This window comes from Pseudopipra pipra, chromosome 13, assembly GCF_036250125.1.
Source record: "Pseudopipra pipra isolate bDixPip1 chromosome 13, bDixPip1.hap1, whole genome shotgun sequence".
In the NCBI taxonomy this organism is placed as follows: domain Eukaryota; kingdom Metazoa; phylum Chordata; class Aves; order Passeriformes; family Pipridae; genus Pseudopipra; species Pseudopipra pipra.
Genome location: NC_087561.1, coordinates 2,015,237 through 2,041,741, shown reverse-complemented (window position 1 = coordinate 2,041,741; position 26,505 = coordinate 2,015,237). Strand labels below are relative to the sequence as shown.

The 26,505-nt window shown below is 52.1% G+C and overlaps 1 protein-coding gene and 1 long non-coding RNA gene across 3 annotated transcripts in view; one reads left to right on the top strand and one right to left on the bottom strand.

Moving 5' to 3' along the window:
• Positions 1–1,788: 1,788 nt before the first annotated feature.
• On the bottom strand, positions 1,789–4,573 carry LOC135421283 (uncharacterized). The gene is made up of 2 exons (XR_010433949.1): positions 4,273–4,573; positions 1,789–3,799 (listed from the first exon to the last, which is right to left on the bottom strand). It is a non-coding gene; the product is annotated as an uncharacterized LOC135421283 (long non-coding RNA).
• A 659-nt stretch (positions 4,574–5,232) lies between these two features.
• GABRQ (gamma-aminobutyric acid type A receptor subunit theta) overlaps positions 5,233–26,505 on the top strand; it is a 71,280-nt gene continuing 50,007 nt past the window's right edge. For both annotated transcript variants that reach the window (XM_064669576.1, XM_064669575.1), the window contains exons 1-2: positions 5,233–5,558; positions 9,155–9,243. In XM_064669576.1, coding sequence (XP_064525646.1) covers positions 5,479–5,558; positions 9,155–9,243 — 169 coding nt within the window. In that variant the 5' untranslated portion in view covers positions 5,233–5,478. The remainder of the gene's footprint in view (positions 5,559–9,154; positions 9,244–26,505) is intronic.

Sequence of the window (26,505 nt, the reverse complement as noted above, 5' to 3'; positions counted from 1 at the left end):
CCCCCACCCGTGACATCCCTGGCCTCTCTTCCCACCACTGTCCAGGTGTGACTCAGCCTGGTGGCCCCTACAAGCCCCCCTGCATGGCCCCCCATTTGTCATGCAAGCCCTGAGCTGGTGACCCACCCAGCCCCTGCTGAGCAGGAAAGTCACGGGACTCCAACCCCCAGGACATTGTCTGTCTGCAGAGTTCACACCACGAGCTTTGTCACAGGATAAAATACAGAGGAGGGCTTGCTCTCTCCTACATGCCTGTGATGTGGGAGATCTGGACTTGACCTCCCTGAGGCCAAGGAGACCAAGGCCACAGAGGAATGGAGTGCAGGTGTCCCTAGGAACCATCTCTTGTCACACTTGCTGTGTCCCCTCAGCGCAGGTGGTGGATGCTGCAGGGATTTGGGAGGAGGCAGGGGTGGCACCTGCTCTGGGGACACATTGTCCCTGCAGCCAGGAGGGACCAGCAGCTGGGTTTCTCAGCTCCCTCTGCCTCCTGGGTGATGGTGCTGACCCCTGGCCCTTCTCAGAGCAGGAGAACTGCAGGGACAGAGGGACAAAGAGGAGCTGAAACCATCCACACCTCCATGTGGTGGTCAGAGGTGGAATTTTTTTACCCAAATCCTTGTAATCCATTCCACTGCTGCTTCCAGCACTTTTGGTTGGAGTTCCATGACTCAAACCAGGATCTTTGACTCAGAAGGGGACTTCTCTGCTGGTATACATGGGAAGGAGCTTCCCTAGGAATGAGAGGTGCTACACCCTCTGAAGGGGGAATGCCTCGTGGGAGACATGGACCCAACAGACACACTCTGTGTCAGAACAATTCTCTATCATTAGCAATAATGAGCAGGGGAGACGTTTTTTGGTACTTCTCAACTGTCTGCAGGGGCTGAAGGGCCTTTTTCTTGCCTTTTGCCCTTCATATTGCCAGTCATAACATGATCAGAAATGCCAGTCCCAAAGGGCATCGCTGGTTCTCCTGAGCACCATCGTGGAAATGCAAAGAGAAAATGAACTGGGGCTGTTTGACATGCTAAACTCAAACCTGAGCAGGCCTTTGCTACACATCAGGAGTTTGTGTTTGCAGCCCCGAGGTGAGATGTGCAAGTGGGGCAAGTGGATGGCACGTCCCTGCAGTGAGCAGGGCCAGGCAGGAGGAGCTGCAGGAGCTGGCCCTGCTCTCCCCAGTAGTCAGGAGCCATGCATTCATGAGATTAAGGCTCTACATCCCTCAACACACGTGCAGGGATGGATTCACACCTCCCAGGGTAGCACAGCTCTGCTGTGGCTGTGTGTCAGCCCTAAGGCTGCCCTGTGGTCATGGCTCACTTGTCTTCCCCATCACCAGCCTTTGGGTATGGCTGGAGCAGATTGTTCCTGTGCCACAGGCTCAACACATGGTATCACCATCACCCTGCAGGCTGTCTGGGCATGGCAGGAGGTGGCTATGGTGTTAGGAGGCTGGCATGTGCAGGGATGTTCTTTCATTACAAATGGCCACAAACACAATCCTCCACGGCCTCTTCAGGGTGATCACGGCCACGGCACATCATCTCCAGCAGCCTCTCACACCTCTTTTGAGACTCAAAGTATCAACTTCAGAAAAACTCACTGTTGGGCTCTCACTGGAGATCAGACAGCCCCCGGCAGGAGCAGGAGACACAGCATTTGGGACTCTGGGAGGGGCTCAAGGATGCCCACCTTCCGGAGGGCAGGACGCAAACACCTCAGCGAGCATCGTCACGTACCTGTGTGCATCAGCCTTAATGAGACTCAGCAGAGATGGGTGACTAATTCCAAAGCAGTCCTTTATTCAAGAACATGGCTTCAGGTAGATTATTCAGGAGCACACAACAGCTTCTTTGACTGCATTTACTGCCAAGCAATCGGCTCTCCAGAGTGTCCCGTTGTGGCTGAGTGGTCAGATAATTCATGTGACACGGTTTCTGCTCCCGACTGGGTGAACTTGCAAGCACAAATGTCACCATTTGTGAGCATAATTTTTCCTCTTCATGTATGCCTCTGACATTTGCTTCCCACTTACCTTTTCTGCCAGTAACATGCAATCATAGCTGGTGGGAGAGAGCAGTGCCGAGGGGCCAGAAAAGGAAGGGACCAGGAGGGGCTAAATGGGGCCGCCGGTGCCCAGAGGCAAATGCTTCTTCTCATCTCTCCAAGAGCTCCTCCCTGGTACCCAGCAGCTTAATTCAGAATAAATGCTTCAGAAACTCACTGCTGTCAGGAGACCAGTGTGCTGGCAGCAGCAGGGAGGTAAATACTGTACCTGTACAGCAGCAGGCACCTGAGAGGCACCACCAGCTCCTCCCAGGCTCAGGGCTCCCAGTGCTACCTGTGCACATGGGGAGATCTTGCAGGACCCTGCCAAGGCTGGCTGTGCCCTGCACTGCAGACCCAGGCACACCAGCTGAGGCACTGGAGACAAACTGGCCTGTAGGAAAGGTGGGACCAGTTGCTTTTCAAGCTGAGGTTGAGCCTGACCAAGCACAGCCCTGATCTACTGGGCTGCTTCCTCCTCTTCAATAGGCTCATGGGGAAACCCTGTTGTTTTGGCCCGTCTCCCCACAGCTGCTTAGGAAAAGGGGAGCTCTTTAGGCTCTTTCAGCCACAGGAATCAGGGAGCCACAGGAATGAGGGGACCACAGGAATGAGGGAGCCATAAGGTTCTGGGGGGGTTGACATGGGGCCTGTTGAAGACAAGGAACATCCTGAGGACACAGTGCTGGGCCAGCACGGACAGCCCAGACAGGCAGCAGTTGCTTTGGGCTTCACGATGCAGTGAAGTATCACCAGCCAAGCTGGATGTCCTGGTGGAGTCTCTGCACTAACTGCAGCCTGGGAGGCCACAGAGAGTGGTCTGCAGTGCAAATTTCTCGGTAGCATGCTGCATCCTGACTCCTGACTCCACATGGGCAGACACATTCCCTGGCATGTGACAAGTGCCACTGACCTGCTTTGGTCTTTGAGAAAACACTGGAGAGCACTCCGGGGCTTTAGTCATGGAAGTCTGGAGGAGCAGGGGTGGTCCAGGCTCTAAACCAAGCAGAGAATATTATCCACCATCCTTAGCAGCAGGTGAGGTCTTTTCCCCTCCTGTTCTAGCACAGCATCACTGTACATGCAAAACCTTCCCTGAGCCTTCCTTTTCCCCACAGACCCCACGTTTGCTGCCCCCAGGACCTTCCTGCAGTGTCACCAGGACAGGACACCACACAGCCCAGCTCTTCCTTGGTTTAGTGTCTCTGCATTGCAACAGTTCAGTCTGGCATGCAAAGAGGAAGCTCTTTAAAAGGGTCACTCTCTGCTCCTCTGTTTGGGAGAAGGAGATTGGGAGTGTATGATCTATGGCGTGCCTCTGATGAGGAAACCATGTAGAGCCAAGCCAAGCGTGAGGAAAAGGAGCATTAGGAACCCCAGAGCCAAGGATTCTTCCAGCTGGGGCTGGGGCAGACCTCCTCATAGGGAAAGGCAGGACAGAGGTGCTGCCCAGTGGCCACTGGGCACTGCCCTGGGCCTCTTCAGGGGCATTTTGGACCTTGTCCCATCCAGCTGCAGTGACACATCTGCTCTGCCCTCTTGGCCCACAGGGCTTTGGAGACCATCCCCACATCAGGTGTAAGCCAGCACCAGGGGAGGGGAGACTTACCTGCTCAGAGGGCTCTGAGCTGCTGGGCAGGCACAGAGCAAATGGCATCCAGGACAGTCCTGGAACAAGAGCTTGGATGTTTCCTCCTTGAGCCATGGCTTCTGCTCTGCATTCAAAGTGCTGCTGGATCTCCTTTTCCTAGGAAAAAATCCTTCATGGTAACACCCTCCTGCATGCCTGATGCAGGGTTCCTTAATTATATTACTTTTTTAAGGCAAAGATCAGAAGCTGATGCACAGGAGGCTGTGACAATCTCAAGGGCTGTTACAATTTCAGCAGTCAAAGACACAGCACCAGGAGCTGATCCTCAACAGCATTTCTGGAAGTTCAAGCTCCCCGTTTTCCACAAATTCTACTGTATGCATAACACAGCACCCTTCAGCGAGAGCTAAGCATCCCTGCTGAACTGGGCTTCCCTGGTCTGGGGAAGTCTTCAGCCCCACCAGAGTCTTCAGATCTTCCCCAGGAGGAGGCCACCAGGCCATTCTGCCTCATGGCATGGAGACAGTCTCAGTAAATCACCTTATTTTTCATCTCTGTGGCTGAAGGAAGGAGCTCAGCCTTTGCTGATCACACTGTTTCAGGCAACCACAGCACCCACCAGCACTTACAGCCGAGCCACTCTTGTCCAGGTGCATCCCCCTGCTTGCCAAAATGCCATCACCTTTCCCACCATCTTCCCTGCTCCCATCTCCCTGGGGGAAAAAAAATAAAAGCAAAACAGCAAAGCACAACCAAAAAACCTCCTCCATCCCCTCTGCAAGCCAGCAGGGGTTAATGTTGTCAGCCATGACGTCAGGATCCCAATTTGTCCGGAGAGTCCCCCTCCCCAACCACAAACTCTCTCTCTCCTCCCCTCCTCTTGTGACTTTGCAATGAGCAGCAAAACTCCACAGGAGCTGCGGCAACAGCACTAGGGAGACATCCAGCCCTCCCTCGGAGAGCAGCACTTTCCACAGACAGGGATTTATTTATTTTCTACACATGCATATATGTATTTATTTATTTTCTGGGTTGCATTTGTTTTTCCTTTTTTCCTTTTTAACCCTTTCACAAAAACCTCTCGAGTGACGAGCCCGAGATTTCCCTAAAATAAAATAACGGCACGGTGGGGCTGGGCTGCTTCCCCTTCCCCCTCGGAAAATAAAAGAGGAAGGGGGAGCAAATAGGTAAAATCCAGAATAAAACCCTATCGCTAGAAAACTCACACGTCCTCCCTCACACACACACACACACACACACACACACACACACACACACACACACACACTCTTTCTCCTCCTCCTCCTCTCTGAAGGTGGGTAGCAGGAGCCATGCAACATCTGCAGAACCGGATGGCAAAAGAGCAGGAGGAAAAATAATCCAAGTGGAGTGCTCAGGGGACACTGAGTTGTTTTTTTTCTTTTTCTTTTTTTTTTTTTTTTCCTTTTTTTTTAATTATTATTTTTTCTTCTTCTTCTTTTTCTTCTGCGTACCTGTGAGATTCGATTTCACATTTTGCTGAGCCCATTTTGGGGCATTTTATTTTGCTTTCTCTTGGGATTTTCTCCATTGCCAGAGGATGTCTCTTGTTGAGAGGATGCTGAAAGGAAGAAGAAACGAATTCTTTGACTGGCACTGAAGGAGGGGGGGGGTATTTTTCCCCCACATTTTTTAGGTTTTTTCATTATACTTTTTCTCTAGGAAATCATTAACTGGGGGGGGGGTTGGTTTCTTTTTTCCCTCCCCCCCTTTTTTTGGAGGGGGATTTCAGAAGATCCATCTTTCTTTCCCCTCCCCTCCAAAGATTTTTTTTTTCATCCTTCGTCTTTGTGGAAATGTGGACATTTCAGGCAGACAGATTGAGTGGAATTGTCTCTGCTTTAGCAGCTCTTTGTCTCGCCTGCTGTGCGCAAAGGTAAGGATTGCGATCCCAGGCTGCAGGGACAGGGGGGCTGACACAGGATTTGTTTGTGGTGTTTGGGGTTTTCTCCATCGATCTGTATGTGGCAAAGGGGAGGGGGTTCTTTCCCCAAATTGCTTCCCCTGCTGCCCGCTATTGTTATTTCCCGGTCCGTGTCGTTTTAGGGGGAGGAGGAGGGATGCTCATACATGAGATGTGGAGCACACTCTGCAGACGGAGCCCACCTCGCAGCCCACTTGTGTGTGTGTGTGTGTGTGTGTGTGTGTGTGTGTGTGTGTGTTCCCCCCTTCCCCGCTACTCAGCCTGGGGGGGAAATGGCAAACCGAAGCGTTTTCCCGGGGAACATGGTGTCTGTGGGAGCCGCAGGAGCGCCTGGCACCGCGCTCTGTGCAGCCGCGCCGGGCACAGCGCTCGCTGCCTCGGCCGTGCCTGTGCCCGCACACACGCAGCGCACACGCAGCCACACTCACAGCCCTGCCGTGCCACAGCCCCGGCTCTGCGGTGCTCCGGAGGCGATGCCCACGGCCGTGCCTCCGCGCAGATTTATGGCATGCAGCCCCGCGGTCTGTGGGTGCCGTCCCTCCCCATCCATCCCCGCGTGTGCGCCTTCATCCGCCCCCCTCCGGGTGCACACGCATGTGTGTCACTACCCAGGGCACGGCACGCTCTACCTGCTCTGCATGGCACCCTGAGCGCTGGCACTGGATGCCCTGCGTGCCCCAGCCGCAGCTATTCCTGCCGCGTGCCCTGAGCGCCGCGAGTGCTGCAGGCACCCATCCAGCCCGGGCGAGGTGCACAGAGCACACCTGTTTGCTCCCACACGGTGCTTATCCACCGCCTTCACACGCAGGAGTAGCGCTGCCTCCTCCTCCTCCTCGCCCAGGCGAGCAGGTGGGTTTGTACCCCGCTGCTGACGCCGGGTGTGCACCGAGCCTGCCGAGGAGCTCGGGGAGGTGGTGCTGTGGCATTTCCTTGCCCAGCCGTGCACAGGGAGCAGCGCGTTCCCAGTGCACACACGCAGGTCCCTGCACAGCCTTGCGGGGCTGAGGATGATGCCCAGATTTGGGTTCCCATAGTTATAAACACGCACATGCGCAGACGGACGCCCACCTTGCCCACACCATCCACGCGTGGTCCCGCTGTGTGGGACACACAGGCAGGCGTGCCCGGGGGCACGGTCCGAGGAAATGTGTGCAGAATGATGCCCACGGTGGCCCCCCTGTCTCTGCATGTGTGTTCAGACCTGCTCGTGATGTTCACCTGCATCTGCCCGTCTGGCCGCGCACGGCTCGGAGACAAAACACTCTCCCGTGTGCACATGCCTTCGGCTACTCCCACACCCCCCAGCCAGCAGCACGGGCCGCATGTATGTAGATGCTTGGCTGCAAGTGTACGTGTAGATATGCAAAGCACATGCCCACCCACCCGGAATCAGGGACACGGCACTCCAGAATTCAGTTCACGGGCGGGATGTGCGCGCTCCCTGAGCGGATGCAGACCCACATTTGCCAGGAATAGCTCTGACATGCAGCTGCTCGCCCACAGCTGGGCAAACGCACGACTTGCCTCTTCAGCAGGAGGGATGTGGCTTTTTGGATCAAAAGGAGTGCTGAGAGGAAAAAGACCTTGCCCTTAACCATGATGCCAGTTTATTCCCTCACTAGGCCAACTTGTAGCTGCTGAGGAGGAAAGACCCCCTGTATCCCCCTTTCCACTCTGCAGGGCCCCTGGCACATTGGTTACTGTCTCTGTCTCAGTTTCCCTGCCTATATTAAAGAAGTAACACTTCTTCCTGAGTTTATGTCCTGTAGGAAGCTAAACAGAAGGGTTTAAATCCCCTGAGAAATACATAGTGTCCATATTATGAATATGGAAACCTATGAACATGGAAATCTGTGTACCTGTAGGAACGGCTTCTAGACATGAACAAATGCTGGTGCACACTATCAGTAACCCACAGTGACAGTACATAAGCATGCTGCAAATCCCCACATACTGCAGGGAAATCCACAGGTGCAAGTGGACCTTGCAAGCCTAGACACAGTGTTGTGAAAATGCCCACCTGTGTGCAACTCTCTGGCCTTTTCAACGAAGAGCTGTACCACACTCAGGTGCATGCTCAGGAACAGAGCTCAGACACAGCACAAGTGCCTGATGGTTTGTCCATGCACCAGAGCTGGGCCTGGGAAGTGTGTGTGCTGTCTCACTTTTGCACATCCCTGTCTGGTTGAGAAATCCCTGCACACACACACTCCCAGATTGACTCCCCAGTGATCCTACATGCCTCCACCCACACCTCTGTGGAGAGCCTGGGCACCTGAGAACCCAGCCTCAGGCACCCACAAATTGTGTCCGCAGCCCAGTGTCTCATCATATCCCAGTGGAGCAAGGTCTGCACCCACTGTCACCTCCAGTCACCTCCAACCACTGACTGGACTGTGGTCACACAGGTTTGTGCACATTCCTTAACTGCCCCCCTGAGCTCCAGTGCTTTCGTGTGTCTGCATGTCCATGTGCACAGGCAGGGAGTCCGTACACCCCCCCCCACAGCGGGGACAGCACGTCTGTCTGTCTGTGTGTGCAGATACACAGACATGTCAAGCCAAACCCCCGTGCCCAGCGAGGCAGGGGGCTGGCTGGCAGAGGCAGTGCTCTGGTGCAGCTTTCCAGCCTGACTGGGATGGATGTGGGAGGCGGTGTTGACAGGGAGACATGCTGTTGTGGTGGGTGACTGCAAAGAGCAGCGGTTGTCACCGGCAGGGTCTCTATTCTCATGCAAAGCAGGGGACGAGGGTGGCACAGAGGCTGGGTATTCAGGCAGAAAACCTATTTACCCCGCAGCACTGAATAGGTTCAATATTTTTAGCATCCCCTGCTTTCTGGTTTCCCACCTTCGGTTTCGGTTTGGCTCTTGGGCTGATTTTAGAGAGAGCTCCTTTCCTGCTGTAAAGGCTGGATTGGTGTTAGGGAGGACGGCTGTCCCCCCCTCTGTGCAACTTAAAGGGTTGGGAGGGAAAGGATTGCTGCTCTGGCACACAGAGGGAAAGATGGACTCTCCCTCCCTGTCTCTGCCTCTTGATCTGCGTTGCTAAGAAGTCACGGTGATGCTGAGTGACAGAGATTCTTACATGCCAAAGATCAGCCGTATGTTGAGGCTGTATGAAAAAAAAAGGAGTGTTGTTTTCTCCTTTACTTCAATAATATGAAAAACACCTGCATGCAGTGAGAAGCAGAGGTTGCACTGGGGTGTGTGATGGTGCAGGGGGCCTGCTGGGGGGCACTTGTGCAGTGGGGACATTGTATAGTGAGGACCTCAGGGCAAGACAAATCTGTGCTGGGTAGTGTGAGACCAGGAGCAAGAACCCAGCATGGCCAGGGCTTGTGTGCAGGTTGGGGGCTGAGAGCTGTGCCAAGGACAGAAAACACAAGCGAGAAAGAAAACAGGGAGGCTCTGCCCGTGGCTGGAGTGTCTGTAGCACACAGGGGTGTGTTGGTGCCCTGGGGTGTGAAGGATGCTACCTGGCCAGGACCCCTGCCCAAGCGGCCAGTGGCACACAGGGTGACAGAAACTCTCTTCTCTTGTCTTTCAGCCCATCCACCGGAAATATTTCTGTGGTGAAAGAGATTGTGGACAAACTGCTGAAGGGCTACGATGTCCGCCTCAGGCCTGACTTTGGAGGTATGGTGACACTACTTGCGGGGGGCAGAGCGGGAGCTGTGGTGTGCCAGTGCTGCACACACCAACCTCCTGGAATGCTCCAACCCTCTCCTGTTTGCTTGCCCTCACGTCCTTCTTCCCTTCTCCCTCACATTTCCTTCTCACCTCCTGGTTTCCCTTCTCCTCTCACTGGCTCTTCTCCTTCCACCGTCACCCATTTCTGCACACAGGTGGGTTGGCCGTGGTGTGATCCTTCTGGGGATATTTTGCTGGGATAGGTTCACCCAGCTTTTCCTCCACTCCAAACTGTCCACCATCACAGACAAGTCATCCCTCCTCCACTTCTGTTCCCAATGCCAGATATTTTGGCTCTTTTCCCTGTGGAGGGTTGGGGTGGTTGCTGGCAGGGCTGTTGCATGGTCTGCAAGGCTGCCTCCTCAGCAACAATATGGGATAAAATATTCCCTGGGGAGCTGGTGGCTATTCAGTAGAAGGTGCAAGGATCTGCAGTTCCTCTCTTGTGTCCTATGGTTAAAAAGGAGAATGGCAACTGCCTGGTAGGGACAAAACATGGAAAATCCTTGGGTACCATTGCACTCCTGGGCACAGCTGAGGTCCAGCTGAGGTTCATTTCTTGGAGAGGAGCAGGCAGTGGAGAAGCACAGCTGACTGCACAGGGAGGGGGATTTGGAGGACTTCAGCCTGGCAAGATTGGCTGGTTTATGCCTTTTCTTGGCAATGTTATTTCCTCCTCCCGAGGAGGTGTGTGGGGTTGGGGATGTTCAGCCCGCAGGAGGACAGGTACAGATCGAGATGTCCCTCTCCTGCTGACTGATGGGAAACAGATTCATGCTTGTGTTCTCCAGGGGAAGAGAGGCCAAGGCCAATTATATGGTGATTCAAAGGAAGAGTTTTCTTCCCAAAGGCCTGATCCATAGTTCCTTGAAGGTGGGAGTGGAGGAGTATCTTCACTGATTTCATCAGGTTTTGAAGCCACCCCAGCGTGTTGCAGTTTCCCAGGACTGCATGACAGAACCCGTCCCATCCTGAAACCTCTGATGTCCTGCACCTCACCCAAACCTTCCCCCTCTCACTCACCACCCCTTACCCATAGCAGAGACTGCCTTCCATCCCCACATACACCATCCCCACTGCCCTTGCCTCCCTATTCCATCCTGGGGTGGAACAGGGTCTTTCAGGTGGCAGCACTAGGTGCTGCTGGACACTGGCCTCAGGGAAGGCTGTGGGGTGGGGGAGATGCTCATCCCTCCAGAGTGCTCAGAAGCATCTGGGAGGTCACCTCCGTGCAGTGGGGAGTCGCTTTGGAGGGGCCTGCAGCATCCTGCAAGGAAACAGGAGTTCCCCCGCTCCCCTCTCTCCTTTGGGATATGGATGGGTTTGATTTAAAAGCTCTGTCTGGGAAACATGAAATGTCCCTGTTACCTGACCGGCCCTGATCACAGAAATTGGTGCAGTCACATTTTATGAGGGGGAGAACTGCGGAGATGACACAAAACTGGAAGAAAACCATCTTTGTAAGGCGCAGGGATGATTGTGATACAGTAACACAGTAGGTGATCCGGCTCCGCAGAGCACAGAGCAGAGGGGGCGCAGGGGCAGCCGTGGGGCTGCAGGTCCAGCAGCCCAGGGTCATTTCAGATCCTGTCTGCCCCGACTGCCAGGTCCCCAGGGCATCCAGCTGCCCCCCAGGACATGGACCAGCCCCTCCTCCAGCCTGGGCAGGGCAGGGCAGGGCTGGGAGCCGGCGGCTCTGCTGGCCCTGCTGGATCCGTGCGGTGCTCAGGCTGGGCTGGGCAGGCACCGCGTCCTTCCAGGCTACAAAACGGATGGGTTTGGGCAACCGCTGCGTTTTATTTGATTTTACCCTGAATTCCCAAATACAAATTGCATTTCCCCTCACTCAAGCAAAGGAATAGAAATATGACAATAACCCTCTTTCCTGTCATCACCTCGCTGCTGCCCTTCACCCTTTCTTGTCCTTCCCTTTGCTCATGAGTGCAAAGTCCTGCTGGGGAGCACCGGTGGCTGTGCCTTTGGTGCTGGGTGTGCAGGAATGCCCAGACTGTCAGCATGTCTGGTCCCCCTCCCCCCGAGGACAAGCTTATCTGGACAAAATTGCCCCTGCAGCATTTACAGCTGGGCTGAGACGTGAGCCTGGAAGCTGGAGATCATTGGCATTATGAGCCCAGAGGAAAGGGGTGCATGTTTCCTTGTACCACTGCTGTCCCTAGAGCTCACCAGTTCCCTGAGATTTTTCACCAAACCCACTGCTAGGAGAAATCCTATGGGATCACACCAGGATGTGTCTAACTCTGTGTGGCTTCCAGTTCATCCACGGTCCTACTGTGGAGAGGGTGGAATTCCCCCCAGTAAGTTGTGTGCAGCTGGAATAGCGATTGGACCTAAAGGAACAGCATGAGTCTGAGTCAGGGCAGGGTAAGGCTGGATATTAAGTAAAGGTTCTTCCCCCAGAGGGTGGTTGGGCACTGAACAGGCTCCCCAGGGCAGTGGGCACAGCACCAAGGCTGGCAGAGCTCAAGGAGCATTTGGACAACACTCTCAGGCACAGGGTGGGATTCTTGGGTTGTCCTGTGTGGGGCCAGGAGTTGGTCTCAGTGATCCTTGTGGGTCCCTTCCAACTCAGGATATTCTATGATTCCATGGAAACATCACACCCTGGGTAAAACCCTGGAACCTGTGTGTTTATGCAGCCCTGCTACCTCTCAGGGACGTGTGGAACTGGGCTGAACTCCAGTTCCACTGTGAGGACTGGGCTGTTCTCCAGGACACTGCCCTGCAGCCCACCCTGTGCTCCACCTGGACTGTCCTGCTACCCCTCCTCTGCCTTCCAGCTGGGCAAAATGGGTGTAAGCCATCCCTGCTGGGGGAGATGATCCCTCCACCTGCTTGTGTTCTTCTCCTAGGAAAACTTGTGAAGGTGAGCTGGGAATGCCCAAGACAGCACCTCAGAGGGGTGGCAGGTCCTGCTTGGAGCCACGTGGCCTGGAGGAATGTCATGGAGCTGTCTCAGGGCTGGCCCAGCAGTGACAGGGGACTGGACAGGCAGCTGCCTGTGGGAGTGGACAGGTCTAGGGCAAAGCATCTGCCACTCAGCTGCCTGTGAGCCAGGCTAAGCTGCTCCAGACAGCACCTCTACCAGCCAGAGCCTTCGGCCCTCTGTGGCTCAAGGATGAGGGCACTGGGGGCAGGAAGGTCAGAGCAGCCAGTGCTGGACACCCCAGAGTTGTGGGCACAGAAAAGTCCTTCCCAGGCAGATTCCCACCAGAGAAATGCAATAAACCAGGCTGCCCTCCCTTCCTCCCTTCTCCGCTCTTTCCCTGCTTGCTTTCCCCATGTTCTCCTCCTCCAGCAGTGTTGTTTCCTTCTTGCCATCCTCCCCCCACATCAGTGCCCAGTGGCAATCACCCTGCACTGTCCCCATCCGCTCAGCCCTGTGGGCAGGGTGCCACCTCCACACCCTGGGGTGCCTCCTCTACACAGCCGTGGTTGTGCCCATAGAGCAGGAGGGACCTTTGGATGTGAAGGCACTGGAAGAGCCTGTTCCCGTGTACCATTTGCACTCCTTGCACCTCAAGGGTGAGCCTGCACCTCACAGCCTGTCTAAAAGAGCCACTGCTCCCATGGCACAGCAGCCCCAAGGCTGTCTGCCTCGTGCCAGCACCCCCACCCTTCCAGGGATGAGGTGCTTCCACGGCTCCAAATGCATCTCACGGCTCCCCAGTCCTCTTTTTTTGAGAGAGAAGGAGAACTCCGACTAATGCCAAAAGGAGGACAGGCCTGCTGGGGATTGCAGTTCACTTTTTAATTTTGAGATGCCTCGTTAGCTCTGGGCCGAGCTGAGTGGCTGAGAAGCATCAGCCACTCGCTCCTCTCCCTCTCCCCCACCCCCTTGGAAACCCATTAGGCCCAGGAGCAGGTCGGCTCTCGGGGCAGTGCCGTGGCAATGAGGGCTCTGTGCTCACCTGGGGAGCTGGGCTGAACAGGGGGGACACAACGGGGGAAAGCTGATGGAAAAATCTGGGAGCAACTCCTCTAGAAAGCCATCCTGGCTCGGTGGAGGCAGCCCGAGGGTGAGGTGGAGGGGCTGGTCTTGAAGGGTCTCCAGGTACATCAGCCCTTGGGGAACAGGTGATAAACCTTCCATCCTGGGCAGCCCTGAACAGACCCCTCTTATGCCTCAGCCACAGTTCCCAAGCCCTAGAGCAGCACATCGTGTTGGAGAGATGTGGGACAGTGTCGGGGTGGGACACGTAGGGACCACAGAGCCCAGTTTTCGTGGGCTGAGCACGGAGATGGCCTGGGACTGAAAGGGCAAAGCAGGTCTAAGGGGTCTGGCCAAGGTGGGGATAGGGATCTGGAACTCCTTTGATGAGGGATTTGCAGGACAGGAGCAAGATCAAGCCAGGGCTCCAAGAGGGAAATCTCGGTCCTGGTACTGCAAGATCAGCAACAATGCAGACCAAATGGTCTTTGGAACACCACAATGTATCTCACAGGGAGATCAAATCACAGGTGGGTGCCATCCAGCTGGCCCTGGCTTGAGGTATGGACAGTATAGGGGCAATTTCTATACACAATAATTACACCACAAGACAAGCAGGATGCTCACGATTTAGGACTGGATGAGCAGGGAATGCTGCAGATAATGTCTGGGAAGCACTGCAGGGCCGTGGGTAGGGGAGAGAGGGAGCTTTCAGAGCAGCACACTGGTTCTTGTAAGTGCTCTTAGGCACTCACTTTGAGAAGCATTAGTTCCATTGGAGAAAAAAAAAAAAAAAGAAAAAGAAAGCAAAAGAAGACCATATTGCCCCAGGGTAGAGAAGGCAATGAAGGAATGGCAGGAAGATCCCAAATCAGCTCAGTGACTCAGCTGCTCTCTGTTGGTGCAACATTTCCTGCCCAAAACTTTTCAAGAGTTCCAAGCAGATGGCCCTTTATGGTTCTCCAACATCATTTGCAGACCTTGGTATCCAAAAGCAAGGTGAGGGCATTCTCTACTCCTTGCTGCCAGCCCACCTAGAGTGCAGGATTCCTAATGTTTGCCCTGGGTGGCACACACAGTGCCTGAAAATGCCTGGTGAAAAACAGGATGACCAGAAAGCCCTTGGGGTTGCACAGTAAATCCTGTGTTTTCATGCCTGTGGATCCAGCAGCTTTCCCTGCCCCATTTTTAATTCAAACTTCCCTAATTAGCGTTTAAGGGGTCTTGGATTGAAATGAGCCTGTGTCCTGCTCCTCACCTGCTCTATGGCAAGGACCTGTCTTCCCAGCTCTCGTCACCCTTGCTCAGTCCCAGCACTCTCCCTGGCCATTCCAAACCCTCCTTAGCTGCAATATCCTGGCCTTCCTCCTTTCTGTCCCCTGCCCCTCCTGCTCTCAGCTCCTCTCTGCTCCATCACACCTCCACCCTCTTGGGGTGCCCAGCCTGCCCCCACATCCTGTTTGTTCCCCAGCATCTCTCCTTCAAAGGCCACTCCAAATTCAGTGGACCTGGGGATGAAATCCTCAGTCTTTCCCTGTGTAACAGCATCACTTGAAAGCCAGAACTGTAAAAATAAATGATTGCTGATGCATAAAGTGTTGCAGTGAAGCATCGTCAGTAGTTCAGGGCTCCAGAGCTGGCGGGGCTGGCAGGCTGGTACGGATGCAGCAGGACACAGGGGGGCCCAAAACCTGGCCCACCAGCCCTGTGTGCCTGGGAAACAGCTGGTCTTTATGGCCCTGGACTGGCAGGAATGGGAATTTGGTTTCTTACCTAGCCAAGGCTGGTGGTGTTGCACGTTGTCAAGGCTTCCCGAAAATGTCCCTGTTTTCCACTGCGTGTAAGGCTGTGTTTTTTCCATGCAGCTACCTTGCCTAGATTTTTGATGGGGAGGGGGGGGAATTTTAGGAAAAATGATTCAGAAATTCCTGAGACCAAGCCAAGGCGTGTACATGATGGGGTTGGGGTGTTTTTTTCTCTCCCAAAATGCTGGAGGATGAATCTGGGAGCACCCACGGCAGGGCTGGCCCATGTGCAGTAGCAGGGGGGCACCCAGGGCCACCAGCAACCTGGCTGGCACAAGGGCTGTGGCCCTGCTGCCTCTGGTGCCAAGGCAGCATCCCAGAGCACTGATGCTGCTGCAGGAGGACCAGGGTGTGGGGCTGGAAGAGGGCAGTGGGTGCAAGTCCTGGGCTGCCTGTCCTGGGAACCACAGGAGCTGCAAACCTGCCTTTCTAGGGTTTAGTTCCCAGCCCTCCAGCTCTCTTCCCCTCCTCTTCTGTGGCAAAAATGTTTAAATCTCAGAGCAGCCAGATTCAATTTTCCCTTTGCTTCTGAGATGCCCTGAGCCAACTCTTTTGGGGCAGGGAATCGAGACTTAGCAGGAAAGCTCTCATCCCACCAGGGATGACTCTTTCCCTGCCTGCAGGAGGAATTGCCCAGAATTGGACACAGTTAACCTGAAATGCTGCACTTCACAGGGCCTGACTCCAGTGGGAAATATCACCCTTCCACCCTTATGCCATGGCTGGGCAGAAGAGCAGTTCTGGATTTGAAAGCAGAGGGGCAATTATGGATCAGGCTGGGGAAATGAATTAATTGAGGAAGGAGAGGCACGAGCTGTCTGAAAAGTCTGTAAACCCCAGTGTCACTCAAGGCCAAAGAAAAGGTGGCTATGCCACCAGGGCTGCCAGTAGTCCCATTTTACTTCCTAAAAAAAAGAGTATTGAGAAAAGGACGTTCTTGGTCAGTCAAACTGGCTGCAGCTGTGCAGCCCTCACTTCCTCCCCAATTTATGTGACTCCTGGCTCTGGACCATGGGTCACATCCTCTCTGGGGCTAATCCAGAAGGAAGATGACAACCTCCTGCTGTTGTGTCTTACTTCATTAACTGAAGTGGCAGGAAATGAAAGGATCCAGTCCTTCTTGGGACATATGTGGATGTTAACACATTGCCACATGATGGAATTTCTATTTTTTTCACTTTGCTCTTTTTATAGGAAATCCATGCTGTGAAAGGGACTTTGAGGCTGTAAAGTCAGACACGCAGGACTTCATAAAAGCCTGAATTAGGGTTTCTCCACGGATCTATATTTGGTCCCCTTGTGAGGGTTCATCAGGAGGCAAGATCTGAGAGTCACTTCCACTTTAGCACCCTTACAGAGCACACCAGAGATGCCATTTACACAAGGAGCTGACCTTCCCCATTCCCTTCATTCCAGAAGGGGACAGGCTGGGACCATGGCAGAGGGGACCATGGTCACAGCAGGTGACTGGAGCAGGTTGAGCCAGACTGGAGTGAGGTGCTTGTCTGATGCAAAGCCTGGGACTGAGCAGTCAAAGACCATCCTGGACTTGTGCTTTCTTGACTGCTCTGTTTTCAGACCTGTTCACAGCACACAATCAGTTGTTTTTATAACTGTTTCAAGCACACAGTACAGCGTGGACATGTTCACACCTCCCCTCCAAGAAGGCAAAGGTTCCCCCTGCTGAGGGGTGCCCAGTCCAAATGTGATTTTCCGGGATACTGAGCAGCACTGTAGCCAGACACTGCATGTTTGGAGCACAGCTCCTATTGATTTCAGCCACAGCTGTGAGTGTTCAGCCCCAGTGCCCCAGGAGAGAGGCACAGAGAGTTCATGGGAATCTGTGAGGTTTAGGTGGCTTGCACAGGAACCCCTGTACACATCCAGTCCTGGAGAACAGAGCTCAGCCACAGAAACACCTTTCCTTTCCTGGAGGCTTCCCCCTCGCTCACTGCATGGCTACTCTGCACCATCCTCAGAGCAAATCCATCCTCTGTCAAACAAGGAAAAGGAATGAACAAGGATACAGTGGGCTGTTTCATTAGGAACTGGCTCTGTAACATCCATTCAGCACTGGGCATCCTTCCACCTAACTTTCAACCATTTTGTTTTCTCATGAATTTTTTTTTTTAGTGCAATAATATTCTAGAATATCAGACCTTTCTCCGGTGTGACAGAGCTTGTGAACCTCTTGCTGCATGTTGAACATACTTGTGCATTCATGTGTGGCCCCACTTATTATCCTCCTTCAGAGACAGGAATCTCTGGCCCAGAGCAGCAGAGGGAGTTTTTGGGTGGTGTTTTGAAGACAGCAACGGAGATGAGTTCCCCTGAGCCTCAGCCCGGAGTCAAACTGGTCTTGGGTTTCTGAGAAACCCATGTGCCTGCCCTAGAGCTGTGCCTGGCAGTACCAAGCATTGTTTTTGGGGTTTGGTATCCAGTGGAGAACATGAAGTTTTGCTGTCATCCATTACACAGCACACTGTCACTGGAACGGGAGGAGATGTTGATTCTCGTGCCAAAGCCTGTGTCACATAATTGCATCTGGTTGCCCTTCTCCTTCCTCTTCACCCTTGGCTGGTGCAGTCTCTCCCTGCAGCTCTGCTCAGGCCCTGACACAGCTGCTTTCCAGCACTGCTGGAGCTGGTCCTTGGCAGTGCACTGTGGCCAGCAAAGGGCTCTCAGATATCCCTCTTAAAAGAAAGATGTCATCATTTTAACAAAGCATTTATTCCATTAATTTTGCCTCTACTCTTAGTCGTAGATTTTTTACAACAAAATGCAATGCATTTGAGTTACTGATTAGTAGAATAATTCCAATACCTCTTAATTAATTAACTGCCTGAAAGCAGATGGTTGTTTATGGCAAGTCTGGAGGATGTTTACCACCTCACCTGGGCCCATCTTCTTCCTTGACTAACATCTACATAACACTCACCATTTCTGAGATTATTCCTGCTGGCAAAGTTGCCTTCAAGGGACTGTCACTGAAAGCAAAATAGAAAAAGAGTGTAAAATCCATCAGTAGAAGTCCTTTTGATTACTCAAAATACATTCCCACAGCCCTAGAGCTGTTCATCAGAGCAGCTTTACACACCTGCATTGTTCATTTCCTAAGACTCCCAGTATCCCAGTAAGGTAGAAAAATATTTTCAACCCATATAACACAAAATACAAAAGCCAAGGAATATGCTGCAGTTTTACTGCGACGTGAAGGAGTCTCTCTGTGTTCACGTCACTTTTCTTACCTAAATCTGATTCAAAGAAAAAAATTTGGAGGCTACTTACTGTGTCAGGCTGAAGGGATGTAAGATGGTTTCTTTGGTCCTGCAAGATCCATTCTTGCAGAGAGCCCTTGGTGGAGGTTTTTAAGTGTCTCTTTATATCTTGATGTTTCATGCGCTTGTTAAAGCATTCCTAGAAACATGGGCAAGACAAATGATGTGCTTAATGATGGCAGAAGGTTCATTAAAGGAATTGACACCACATATGTGAGAAAGAGAAATGTTGGACGGTGGAGCTCCATAGCATGAGCAGATTGGTCAGAAAAACAGGTATTCTGGGGATCCAGTGATGGATACTGTTCCCACTAAATGGAAGGAAGCAGAGCTCTTCTCAGCCAGCCCTTCCTCCCAGGATGTGGGAGCGCTGCTGTTTGCTTTGAGCAGGGTATGAATTCCAGGCTGGTTTGGGAAACACTGATCACACAGTTCCTATAGGCTGTTTTTCTGGTTTTGGCATTTATCCTTGGTTCTGTGTCAGAGCTAAAAACTCTTTTTCTTCTCCGATATTTCCCCCCCTCCCCTCCCTGTTCTTTGCAGTCCTGCAGGAATTGTGCTGTTAAGTAATTGTGTGCTTATAGATGTCCCTGCTTGTGACAGGGTCAAGCCTCAACCAAACCTACCGTGTCCAGAATTTCCCTCCCCAGACCTCAGGACCTCTTAGTTCAAGTCTGGGATGGCTCCGAGTACAGTTTTAGTTAGAAAAGAGCCTCTGTAAAATTACATCTTGTTGTTCCATATTTATTCTCCCTCAGTGGTTTCCATGTCAAACTTGCTCAGTTTACCAGTCAAAACAAGATATTTCTACCTGCCAGCTCTGCCAGCTCAGCCTGGGCTCTGGAAATCAAGCTGTGCTCTCTCTGCTCTGGACATCATCACTAGCCAAAAAGGGTTCTCAAATCAGGGCTGAGCTGGAGGTGAGGTTGATTATGCACGAATATAATTTGTTCTCGAGTGGTGTTACGGGCTCTGTGTGACAGAGAGCAGCAAGGCTCCTGTGCTCTACAAATATTGACTAACAAATCTTCCCCACCACCTGGGGGATGATGGGCCACCACTGGGTCCATGTCACACCTCAGGGACACCAAGGGGGGGCAGCTTGTTGGGGATGAGAGTGAAAACCCTCGGCAGCACAGGGAATGGCACTGGGCAGTTCTGCCTCCTGTTACTCTCTTTATCTGTGACAACAGACCTAAGCACCTTCAGCACTCTGGCCCGTTGCTTGGTCAATAAACCAAGCAAACCAAGACCTTTCCTTTGACTGTGGTGCCCTGTGAAATCCCACAGGGAAAAGGCAGATGAGCCCACTCCTTGCTGCAGAGAAATGCAGGGGTATAGCCATAGGAAAGGCTCTTAATTAATGGGCATTGATTTTGTTCACAAGTAGTTCCCCTTCTGGTGGATGGAGCAGGAAGGCATTCCTCCATGTCCTTCCCAAAAACCCTGAAATTTTGTAAATTTGATTGTTGGCTGAATATTTTTTTTTAATGGTATGTGGCAGATAATATATTCACTGTGTGTGAACGTGCCATTGAACAGAAAAATGGGAAGGTGTCCTGGTTATTGCACTACCTTCAGCTTTCACTCCTGTGCTTTTGTAGTGAATCCCATCAGGGTCTGTCAGCACCAAGGGGCACCCAGAGCCTTCCCTGTCCCCATGTAAGACTCAACTCTCTGAGCCCACAGAGTCATTTCAGCCACTAAAAGCCACGGGAGGCTTTTCACTGTGACACAGCCCAAGAGCAATGGAAAAAACAGTGTGACTGACTTGGTTCCTGTGACACTTCATCACCCTGTGCTTGCATTTGGGACCAAGGCTCAGCAGGCAGCTGGGATGTGAGCCCAGGAAAGCCTAATCTCCTGCCCCCTGGAGAAGGGTCTCATCCTGCTAGGAAATTTTTGGAACTGAGGGAGAGGGTAGGCTATGGGCTGAATTCTTCTTATCCTCCTTTCACAGCAAAAATAGAACATTCATCACAAGTTCCCCTACATGTTTTTCTTCCCTATTGCACACTAGCAACTTGCTAGTTTTTGAAGCTACAGAAAAAAAGAAAAAATTGGTGAGTACTCAATAATATGTGATTATTTTGTTGATGAATTGCTGGAGATATATATGTAAAAGCTCTGCAAGATCCACTGACCCACGCATCCTGAGTGAAATCAATTGTTTTGGTGAACAAATGGCACTTAGTTTTATGTCTTAATGAAGGGGTTCTCGGGTAAAATGCAACCCCAGCTTTTGTCCTGCTGAATTTCCAGGACATTTTTGCAAATCAATCCTCACTGAAATAGTGGATGGGATTGACCAGCGCACGGGTCAATCCCTCAGAAGTGAACAACTTAGAAACTTGAATTCTTTTTCCCACTAAACTCTTGCAATTCTCAGCCATCACCGAATTTCATAAGATTTTTGCTTTCTTCAGACTGTGGAGAAAAGGGCAGAACGACCTGAACAAAGCAGGTCCAAGAGCCTCAGAAACTAAGGGATGAAAATTTACAATCCCATGTTTAACATTCGGAAAAGGGGAGGCTTGTTTGTGTGTGTGCTTTGCTTCTCAGGATTCCTAGTGCAGACTCATGATTTTCATGTGGATGTCATGATATTTTCAGGCCTGACTCACTCCATTTTCTCATTCCTCGCACTGTAAATTGTCCTGACTGCCACTGAGCATGAGCCTTGGGCACTGGGCAGCCCCAAAACTCTGCCTCTGAGCTGAGCCCAAGAGCCACGTGCCCTTCATGGGGTAAGGAGAGGACTGAGCGTGTGGTTATGGGGAGGTGATGATGGGAGGCACCAACAAAAGCCCTAATGGAAGGCTTTATTGGGAAGGATAAAGTGGACACTTGGAAAAAAAATCCCTGTATCTCCAGAAAGGACTTAACAGAAGTAACAAGAACAGAGTGACCTTCTCTCCCTTGGAGAGCCTGGCCACTGGCTTTGCACCGTGCTGGGGGGTGAAGCACCATGTCCAGCACACTCAGAAAATGCTCCCATGGAGGTGTGGCCACAGCAGGGCTGTCCCCTGCTGCTCCCTGATGGCCCAGCCCTGATTTCAATATCTGTGCAAGTTTAGCACATCCCAACCTGGCCATCTTGTCTCTTTTGGTTTTTTTTCCCTCATGCTGGGCATGACCCACTGGATTCAATCCAGGAGTTACACGCTGTGGTATCCTTTAAAGACAAGAGTCTGTAAACAGTGATGAGGAGGTGTGACTAATTCATAAAAAATTGAAAAAAAGGGGGGGGGGAAGGGAAAACACCTTGTTGTTGTCACTTTGATAAAAATGACAAGTCCAGATATTTTGTTGTTGTTACAAACACTTCCAAGACAGAGTAATGGATTTGATATGAACAGAGGAGCCTGTGTTAACCCATTCAAATTAATTTGGTTCAGCTCATTTTCAGCTGAGGGGATTAGATGGCTCAGGATTTGGGAGAGTGTTTTCCCAGACAGGTCACACACTGTAGCACAGGCCAGGTCTGCAGTTGTTTGGGGGGTGATATTTCCAGTGCACATAAGGGAGAGACTTCCTCACGTAGCAAATGTTTTTTGATCAGGTGCATGAAAAGCCCAGCACTGAGAAGCTGGGTCAGGACTTTTGTGCCTCTGGTGGGCAGGAGAGATGTGAGACAAACCCATGGGCAACAGGGGAGGAATTTCCACAGCTGCCAGCTGGCGTGCAGGGAAAATTGCTAAATGGGCTCAGCTGTGGGACACTGACAGCCCCACCTGAGGTGGGTGGGTGCTGTGGGATGAGGTGGGAGGGATGTCTCCTATATAACAGCCCAACCCTTGCTTTTGTGGCTTGTTTGCCGGTGAGGAGGAGGATGGTGATGTGGTTTTTCAGGTAGGTTGCTGCTACTCCTGCCTCCTGAGCTGCTGCAAGGGATGTCGGGGTTCTGGGGGGTTTGCAGCACTAGGGATTGAGCCCTGATCCAGCTGAAAAATCCGTGTGTGTTTGTGGATGTTGTAGCACCAGAACTTGTATGGGAAGTGAGCATTCTGCATTGTAAAGGGTGTTTTCCGGGCTGTGGTGAGTCCTGGGAGCTGGAGGTGGGGCAGGAGGGGGCAGCTGCCTGCACAAAGGAGTGTGGTGAGTGTGCTCTGGTAGGAAGCTGTAGGTCCGCGGTTAAATACCCTTTGCGTGTTTACCCTGGGGATTCAAAATACTTTGTATGCGTGCAGTCCTTCCTGCAGCCCCCTTCAAAAGCAAGGTAATGGGGCTGGGAAATGAGGAAAGGCAGTGTGCCAAAGGCATCTGAGGCTGCCCCAGCTGGAGGAGGGTGGCAGCTCCGGGAGTGCAGACCAGTGCCCTGGCTGGCTGTGGGAGACGGACCAAAGGTGAGCTCTGAGAAAATGCAAAAGGACTGGACTACTCCTGGGTGCAGCCCAGCTCCCCAGGCAGGCAGAACTGTGCCCCCCAGCTGCAGGGCCCACGGGGAGATGCAGTTGCCTGCCAGGATCCTGGCAGAGGTAGGAGGGAAATCTTCTCAGGTGGAGAAACGTGGGGGTGGCTGCTCAGCGTGGGTCTGATGCTTCACGTTGCTGCTGGGGAGGAGATGCCTGGCTTGTGCTGGTTTATGATATGCACTTGCTCAGGAAGCCTTGTCGCCCTCCTGCTGTTGCTGTTGGTAGAGAGTAAGAGCTGAAGGGATCTGGGATGCTCAGTGTCTCTGCTTTCCCAGGATTAGTTCAGTGTAAAGGCAGGGAAATGTAAGGTTTCACAGTGCTGGCTCTTCAGAGAGGGATATAAAAGCAGAACACCAAGTGTGCACCCTGCAGACTGCAAAATAACAGAGTTGGTCTGTGGGGGTGCCCTGGGGGCCATGGGGAAGGGTGTCCCTGGAAGGGGAAGGCAGGTGCCAGTCCTGGCTTTGGCAGCACCAGGAGGTCAGAGTGCTACTTTCCTCTCCTGAGGGTCAGGCCTGGATCTGCCTTCTTTGCTCCAACGAAGATTCCAATGGCTGTGGCAGCCCTTCAGAGCCAGCTCTATCTGCATGAGCTGGGTGCTCCCTGCTTTAGGGGATGGATGGTAGCTGGCACTTGATACCCTTGGGAAAGTTATTCTTAAATGCTTGGTTTCTTGAGACCCATGGGTGGGGCCAGGTTGATAATGTTCAGTTCTGGTGAGGTGATGCAGTTCTGTGTGCCTGTAAATGAGAGCAAATACATAGCTGGACAAACATGGGAGCTTATTTTCCCCTCACTTTGCTGTAGCCTTACCAAGTGTGCATCACCCATGCAAGAGATACACAACCAGGAGGCTTTGGAAGACTATCATCATCATCACTTGAGGATGAAACAGCTTTAAAAATCCCTCTTCTGAATATTGGCCTAGGCCTCTTCCAAGAACAGATGATTTTCTGAGTAGTCAGTAATTTTTCTCAGTGTTGAAAGTCCTGTGTGTGTGTACAGGTGCTTTGCTGTACTGGGTGCACTGGCAGTACAGATGCTGTAAGGGTTGGTGTCTATTCTCTTGTTCCATTTTTAAGCCTGTACATTTGAGACCTTGTTTCTATTCAGCTTGGGTAGCTGTCTACCAACATCTTTTAAAATCAACCTTGATTTAGCTTCCTCTGTAATCCTTCAATACCTCTGGGACAACCTTTACACTGTTTTTGCAGCCTGGTGATTGTTCTCTCTCACTTCCAAATTTCCATGGGATATTTGCAGTATCCCAACTCTAATACCTACTAATCCATTAAAAATACCCATGAGATAGATTAGGTAATCCGCTGTGCCTCACAGATTGTGCTCCTTAACTCTCTGCTTTCCCTGGAACAGTCACAGAATGGGTGCTACATCTGCCCTGGGAAAGCAGTGTTCCTCCAGCAGATCCCTCAGCACGGGCTCAGGAGCAGGCACAGCTTGCTGGAGAAAATGCTCTGTGACTGTTCAGATCTACAGGGATAGCTTCATGTGACAACAGGCTGGAACTGTGGCTGCTGTTGTCCAGGCTAACCTGAGTGTTTGCAGGGAGCATCACAGGAGAGCAGTGCTGTCAGGAGCAGTGGTCAGTTCTGCCTGCTCTGCAAGTGCTGTGTCTCCTGGCTCCTTGCTGAAGGGCTGGCCTCATTGCTTGCTTGCAGGAAAGCCTCTTACTGAAACCTTGGTTTATTCAGTGTTTGGATACCCTGAAAGTCCACTGAAGAGCTGTGCTATGGTTGTACCCTCCCTCAGATGTCCCGTTCAACGTGTGCTGTCCTTGATATCACCACCTTGGTGAGAGCTCGCTCCAACTTAGCTTTTTTTTCTTGGGGAGTCCCCAGTATTCCACCTTCTTAGATGAATATTGCAAATCCTCTGACTGGATGAGATGACTTGCCAGGCTGCCAGGAGAGCAGAATGGCACAGGCTGAAAATTCTTATGAGCCAGACACTGCCAGGTCTGGTGTGGTTGGGTGGAAAGCATACCTGGGTCAGGCACAGTCTTGTTCTGTGCAGAGGCTCAGTGACATAAAAAGCACCAAACACTCCCTAAAACAGTATGGGAAAATGTAGGAAACCTGTCATGCTGAAGAAACTGCTTTTTGCTAGACCTATTTGGAGACTGGCTGCAGTCTCCATGAGAACTAGTGGTGGTAGATGCCCCTCCTGCCCCTGCAGAACAGTGGGTCCATGCGGAAGGAGCAGGCACTGACAGCCCCAGATACCCTGGAGACCAGGACCCTGCCTTTCACCTCCAAAATACTGTCCATCCTTCCTGTGGAGGAGATTCCTCAGCAGTGGCAGTTCCCTCATACACCCTATTCCACCACAGGTGGGAAGGCAATGTCATATTTGCTGATCTGCCATGAGACCACCTCTCTCTCTGGTAGTATAGAACAGTGCCCAAAATTGTAATGCCATGATGTGCTTTGCTCTTTTAAATCCAAGAGAAGCCATGGGGTGACCTGCTGAGGATAAAGGTAGAGCTTCAATAACAGCCTCTAAATGTTTTTGATGTTTCTGGCTGTTGTGCTGAGTCTGGTAAGAGAAGGGCACAGCACTGACTGTGGCTGGGAGTAGAGATCATGGAAATAAGAGGGGGAAAGGATTGGAAAGTGTTAAATGGGTATTTAAAGCTACATTTTACTGGAAAAGTTTAAGTAGGTTCTTAAGGGACCCTGCTGAACTCGGTGCTTCTAGATGTCATTGCAAATCAGAGATGCTGCATGAAAGTGGTTCCCAGAACATTTCTGCTTTCATGATACATGGTCAACTTTTCTTGCTCCTCAAGCAATGTTAACACTAAGCTGAGTTTGTGCTTAATGCTGTACATAAGCTAAAATGAAAGGAAAGGAACAGGAAAATCAGTGTTGGGAAACTTCTTTGTGTTTTGGCTCGTGTAGCCTGCTGGGATGGCATCTTTTAGATGTTCTCTTACTGCTGTAGCAGAGCTTCATTCCTGAGATCTGTGAGCACAGCTATTATGCAGACAGCAATTTGTGAACTCCTCTTAGAATCCTCCTGTCTGCTGAAACCCCAGGAGCACTTCCATTCTCCCTGCACTGGGGTGTGGTAAAGCCAAGTGTCCCGACAGTAGACTGGCCTCTGAGTTATCTTTTGGGTGGGTTTAAAACAACTGTGGCACAGGACCAGTTAGTCTATCAGCTGGAAATGGTTCAAGGGTGTGTGTTTGGGGGGGATTTCTGCAGAGATGGTGTGTTTGGGTCCAGGCTGTGGTTCCTCAGCCAGTGCCGAGCCTCGTGCTGGACGTGCCGCCTCCTGCACCTCCGATCACCTGGAGCTCTCGCCTCCCAACGCCCCACGTCTGGCAGCCCTTGTGTAACCAGCTCCTTGCTGCACGTAGCAGTGACGTGGGTCGTGGTTTTCAGCTGTAAACACAAAGCCAGGGTGCCCCGAGGTCCAGTGCTGTGAACAAAGCAGAGGCAGCAACGTGGGCAAACCGTTTGCTGCGGGAGGAGCGAGCAGACCCTGAATGCTCCTCCATCGTTCAGGAATGTGGGGGTGAGGCTAAATGGGAGAAGTCCTGGGAGTGGGATTGCAGACTGTGTGCCTTTGGCGAGCCTGAGAATGTCCTGACAGCTGGTCCTGTTTGGTGGGATCATTGGAAAGGCAAGTAAGGCCCTGCAGTGCCTACAGCTCCTCGTGTCAGCTAACCTTGCCCCCTTCATGCCTCTCACCCTGTGTGCGCAGAAACTGTTCTGCCAGAGTGCAGGGCAACCTCA